General features: G+C 41.6%; 1 protein-coding gene across 1 annotated transcript; it reads right to left on the bottom strand.

Annotated features, from left to right (window-relative positions):
• Positions 1–700: 700 nt before the first annotated feature.
• LOC125507545 lies at positions 701–1,714 on the bottom strand. Its single transcript, XM_048672092.1, has 7 exons — positions 1,695–1,714; positions 1,554–1,592; positions 1,403–1,450; positions 1,163–1,300; positions 906–1,058; positions 760–815; positions 701–721 (listed from the first exon to the last, which is right to left on the bottom strand). Exons 4-7 carry the CDS (start codon positions 1,242–1,244, stop codon positions 701–703), a joined length of 312 nt encoding a protein of 103 aa, XP_048528049.1. The 5' UTR covers positions 1,245–1,300; positions 1,403–1,450; positions 1,554–1,592; positions 1,695–1,714.
• Between the last annotated feature and the right edge of the window lie 4,562 nt (positions 1,715–6,276).

Raw genomic sequence — 6,276 nt, forward strand, 5'->3', positions numbered from 1 at the left:
TCGTGGAATGTGTCTGTATATTTAGGGATATCAGCCGTGGAATTTTTAAAATAATGTGTGCAAGCATCATTAGTGAGGCGGTAATATTGTAATTGGAAAATATTGTTTTAGTGAGAAATGAATACCAGAACATTCTTCTCGGACCCAACAATGATAAATTTGCATTAAGATCAAGCATATGACGCTAGGGTATTTGCATCGACTACATTAAGTTATGTTCTTAAACGCCGTGAATTAATAACATAAATATTTACCTGAATTAGATAGCATCCGTAGATTTTCACTTGATTCTAACTTATCCTTTCTCCTCCGATAAGCTGCCCTCCTAAGTGCATTTATATGATCTCTTTTGCGATCTTCCTCGGTTACCAGACATGTTTCTTCAAGTATATTCTCGTCAATGTCTGGTGTCATTAAAACCATACTTTAAATGTAGAAAGTAAAAAATAATATTCCCACATTGATGAATCCATTATTAACAAGTCAATTACCATTTTGATCATTGTCGTTAACCAGACCATATGTCTCTGTCGATGTAGCAGTATATGCTGAATCAGGATGCGATAATAATGTTGTATAGGCAGAGCTAGTTGCGTTGTCTGGTTGAACATGGTTAATAAATGTTACACAAAAATTAATTGGTAATGGTTAGAACACTTGATTCTTACCAGACAAATTAATGGCGCGGAGTTTATCTTCTTCAAGAGCAAGTTCTTTTTTCCTACGATAAGAAGCTCTCCTCAGGGCGTTTCTATGGACTCTTTTGCGTTCTTCTTCCGTTAGTGCAGCATTATCTTTTGTGACATTGAAGTCATCTGATTCAGAACGATGGGTCAGTATTATACGATGGTATACCAAGGGGAAGCCACGCATACAAATAGATAAACAATGACTACCTGATGTACCTGATGTCACAAGCTTAGGTTGACGAACATTCGTGATATCACCTAGGGCACGACGTTGAACGATGTGGCCATCGACTTGTTGTATTTTCAAACCCTGTTTTTTGCTAATGCGATAAGTTTCCCGCCTCAAGGCTTTGTTAAGTTCCTTAGGGTCTACAACGCATATTAAACATACGGTAGTTAGTGAAAAAAACAGCCATTGCATATAGCAAAATACCTGAAAACATGTCCACAAGTTAAATGCCTTCACAAATTACCAGATTTCGACAAGCAGCGCTGTTGATCCTCTATTTGTAACACGACATCTTGGATTTTTTTTATATCCTTAGCTGAAAGCATTTGTGTGTTGTCAGGTTCCTTTGATATATGACTTTGATTCCCGCATCTGATTTCGTCTGCAGCATGTCAAAAATATCAAACAGAAAGATGGTAATGCTTTTTCACAACATCTGTACATAAGGTCATATTCGATGTTAGACAAGCATCCGTGGGAGTACCTGATAGATTTGTCCCACCGTTGATATATTCGTCTGGAGGTTCACCCTCTGTAGAACACCAATATATGCAGCATAGGCACATGTTGTTAATGAAAATGACCAATAGTAGGGTGACTATCAAGAATTAGATGGTTGGAACCCAACAACGAACCATCATGAAGGTCTTTAATCCGTGGTGAACTTGTTCCACCTGTATAGTGATACCCAGTAAATAACAAAAAATCAATGAAATATACACTACAAAAATATGGTTATAACAATCTTGACATTTGTAATGAGGCTGAGAGAGTACCATATTCATCTAAACTAAAATCCAAATCATTGGTATTCGGAGCTGTGAATGAATCCTCTTTATGCTCTCCATCTGTAGGATGACAACCAACATGAATATAAGGACAATGTTATAAACGTCGTATCTACATGGCAACATTCCCAACAATAGTCACACAAGCTCTATACTTGTAACAGTAGCTGAATTGTCCACACCAGTCTCCGCTATGGGTAAGATGCTTGCATTGTTATCTTCAACTATTGTACATCTTGTAAGGACTGAAAAGCATTATGCATTAATTATGTGAATACAAAAAGTGCACATAACTCATGCGTAGCAGATTATGATAGGTTAAAGCATGCCCGTAGATTTAACTTCAACAGTTATCACGCTATGAAAGCTTGCGAATGTTCGTTAACACATGTGTAGTAATTTCTCATAGAAATGATGCATACCTGTAGAAACGTCCTCTTCTGGTAGCTGATCAACCGCCCTGCTTCTTGAATTACCCATGTGTACCTATGAAATTAATTGCTATACATCAGTTAAATGCTGTATTGGCAATGAGAATATACTGTAAGCTGGCATGAGTATATTTAATTGGCACCAAAACAGGTTGTGTGCACATACTGGACCAGATATATAAAAAACGGTGGTTTTGCTAGTAGTTCGAAAAGGCAAGTGAATTCTGATGGGAAATTAATGTTAGCTATGCAAATACAATTATGGTCTCCCATCAATGTAACATGGAATGTTGGTTACGGAGTCGTATTTGGACTAAATCAATTTCAACCACCTGATGCTCACATTGGCATAAGACACTTGACTTTTTTCAGATGGCATACACTGCTAGATTGTTTACTATTGCATGGAACCTATTAGATTAAAGTGTTATAACTGCCTTATGTTTGTGTCACTTTTTGCATGTGATGCTGTTTTGAGGATGGAAAATGGAGATCCTCTGAAGTTGTGAGATGCAAACTCGATGACACCGTCCGCGATGTCTGTTGCCACTTGATGATTCACCACCTGTGTGCACATACTGTCAAATAGTGATAAACATGTATGGCTGTCAAATAGTGACAAACATTTCCCATTCAAAACGGTGGTTCATATGGGAGGATTGCATTATTTCCCACTCTGAACGATTTTATTCATCCAGCATGTACCTATTCATGCCAACTTACAGTATATTCTCATTGCCAATACAGCAGTTAACTGATGTATAGCAATTAATTTCATAGGTACACATGGGTAATTCAAGAAGCAGGGCGGTTGATCAGCTACCAGAAGAGGACGTTTCTACAGGTATGCAGCATTTCCATGAGAAAGTACTACACATGTGTTAACGAACATTCGCAAGCTTTCATAGCATGATAACTGTTGAAGTTAATTCTACGGGCATGCTTTAACCTATCATAATCTGCTACGCATGAGTTATGTGCACTTTTCGTATTCACATAATTAAAGCATAATGCTTTTCAACCGCCCTGCTTCTTGAATTACCCATGTATACCTATGAAATTAATTGCTATACATCAGTTAACTGCTGTATTGGCAATGAGAATATACTGTAAGCTGGCATGAGTATATTTAATTGGCACCAGAACAGGTTGTGTGCACATACTGGACCAGATATATAAAAAACGGTGGTTTTGCTAGTAGTTCGAAAAGGCAAGTGAATTCTGATGGGAAATTAATGTTAGCTATGCAAAAACAATTATGGTCTCCCATCAATGTAACATGGATTGTTGGTTACGGAGTCGTATTTGGACTAAATCAATTTCAACCACCTGATGCTCACATTGGCATAAGACCCTTGACTTTTTTCAGATGGCATAGAAACCTAGATTGTTTACTATTGCATGGAACCTATTAGATTAAAGTGTTATAACTACCTTATGTTTGTGACACTTTTTGCATGTGATGATGTTTCGAGGATGGAAAATGGAGATCCTTTGCAGTTGTGAGATGCAAACTCGATGACACCATCACCGATGCCTGTTGCCACTTGATGATTCACCACCTGCAAGCATTTGGGGCTGTCAAATAGTGATAAACAGGTATGGCTGTCAAATAGTGACAAACATTTCCCATTCAAAACGGTAGTTCATATGGGAGGATGACATTATTTCCCACTCTGAACGATTTTGTTCATCCAGCATCTACCTGCACTCAATCATTTTCAACCATCTGACTATTTCCTGTTGGCATAGAAACCTTAACTTTTGCATGTCACCAATTAGAGTCAAGCCTCTTACCTACCTTATGTTTGTGTCAACTAACCTCCAGATGCTGCTGATGATGACACCCCACCCTGGGGCCGGCACCAGGCCCAAACTCCTGTCAGTTATGTGCACGAAAACTGAGTTCCTTGCAATGAGATGATTCAATTTAGGGCTGATAAAATGAGAGCAAGAGGTATGGCACAGTTGAGGATGTTGAACCGAGATCACAATGCCAGTACGACCACGGAACCGATTAGAGATGCAGATTTGTAAAAGTAGTAATTGTAAAGGTAGGAATATGTAAACGCCACACCTGACACCTGATTTTGCAATCGCCACTCCGGCGGCGACTGGATCCACGGAACCGATCAGAGATGCAGATTTGTAAGAGTAGTAATTGTAAAGGTAGGAATATGTAAACGCCACACCTGACACCTGATTTTGCAATGGCCACTCCGGCGGCGACTGGATCGCACGCAGGTCCGCTGAAGAGCGAGGGATCGGGGACGTGAGCCTGTCTTTGCACCCGGACGGCGTCGTCGCGGGATAAGACTGCACGCTGTGAAAGAGACCTAGGGTATGAGCGCTTGTGGCGGAGGACAAGGGTTTCAGGGTTTGTGACGGCGGCCAAGGGTTTGAGGGGCGGGGACGAATGACCGCGGCTCGCAATGGGATCGAGGTCAAGACGATCAGATCGATCAGCCCGTCATTTCGTAGGTTAACCGTGTTTGATCGTTGTAGGGGTTTTTTCTAGCTGTGAACCGGCGCGGTTCAGAATGGGCGTAGTTGTATCTTGACGTTTTTTTTATCGGTTGGGAGGTAAGATGCGGGGGAACGGTGGAAAGCCGGAGGTGGGACGAAGTACCAAAAAAAACCAGGGGAGGTGGGACGAAAATTGACCGGCGGAGACTACCAACTGCTCCATTAGGAGTAGAGATTCATGGGCACTAGCACCTAAGACGGTACCTTTTTTTTAAGAAGAAGCTCACCCGATGTGATCATGAAAATTCGCCTTCGACAGGAGTTGAACTCTGGTCTGCAAGATGCGCCACAAGGATGTCCATGACCACCAGGTGAGAATCCCATGCACTGATGCACAGACAAGGAAGTGACAGTCTGGGTAACAGTAACACTCGTTTTCTGACGGTGACGCTTGAATGATCCATCAGAGGCGCAGACAAAATACCAATTAGTGGGGCAGGCGGTGGTGCTGGAGGACGGATCATCGCCGGTGACCACATGATGAGATAACTTTGACAGCCACAAGAAACAGGGCGGCTAGACACTCGTCAGGTACACGATGTCACTAACGTGGCCCCTCCCTCTCTCTCTCTCTCTCCCTCTCCTTCTCTACTGTGTACAGTAGAAATGTTTGTCCAAAGAAGTACTGTATACTCTGCTCAAGCACAGTAGAAATATTTTTATACTGTGTGTGCGCAGACCAATTGACAATTTGCCTTTGGAGAGGAAGTTGGAGCAGCTATATATGCAAATATGTATACGGGCCAAGAATCCAAGGCATGCATGTGTTGTATAGATAGATCTTGGAGCAGCCGGGCAAATGAATTGACAGGGACACAGACAGCAAAGCGCTCCTGCTTGCTGGTTACACCAACAGCAACATATACACTCTTACTTGGAAACACGAAAACACCATTTTTAGTAAGCCCCAGCAGTAAGAAAACCGTAGCCAGGCCACATCACCTCTTGTTTCCATCGTAAACTTTTCTCCTTCGTCTCTAAGTACAGTAAGTACACATACGTGAGGCCAGGCTCATAAGTCGTGGATTTGTTTAGAATATTTTACTGATTTCAGCACAGCATGCATGTGAGGACTGAGGACACACTGCATAAAATTCCAATGAAAAACGACGGATCTGTAAGCAATAATATGCATCGATAATAATTGGGGTGTATGGTGGTGAGTCATCGAAGAAACGAGTCTGGTGGGAGGCAAAAGACAAATAGAGAATCACGATCCGGCTGGTACCGCTGCGTTTGCTCTCCACAGAAACGGAAAGCCTTGCTGTCAACAACAGAAATGGCTTTTTTACGACGTACGCCACCAAGTGACAGCGTGGGTAACAGTAACACTCGTTTTCCGACGATGATGCTAGTATTTCATGGACCACAACAACACTTGTCTTTTATACTACCAAAAATATGTGTTTATTTTCTTTCTTTCTTGTATTTTCTTTGAACGTACGTTGTAGGTAGGCGTAAGAAATCCATCAGAGAGCACGGACAAAAAAAAAAGTGGGACAGACGGTGGTGCTGGAGGACGGATGGGGCCTTATCATCGCCGGAGCAACGACAAGTGAACTCAAGGTGAGATCAGGGGCTTATCACTGGTTGAATACGGCCTTTGTTTTGGA

Source organism: Triticum urartu, chromosome 5 (assembly GCF_003073215.2).
Source record: "Triticum urartu cultivar G1812 chromosome 5, Tu2.1, whole genome shotgun sequence".
NCBI lineage: Eukaryota > Viridiplantae > Streptophyta > Magnoliopsida > Poales > Poaceae > Triticum > Triticum urartu.

Bases quoted from the DNA above. Each gene is read 5' to 3' on its own strand.
- LOC125507545 (XM_048672092.1), bottom strand. From the start codon at position 1,244: ATGCTTTCAGCTAAGGATATAAAAAAAATCCAAGATGTCGTGTTACAA. The intron at 1,059-1,162 runs GTAATTTGTGAA...TATGCGTTGTAG, and splicing joins GCGCTGCTTGTCGAAATCTG to ACCCTAAGGAACTTAACAAA. The intron at 816-905 runs GTACATCAGGTA...GTTCTGAATCAG, and splicing joins ACCTAAGCTTGTGACATCAG to ATGACTTCAATGTCACAAAA.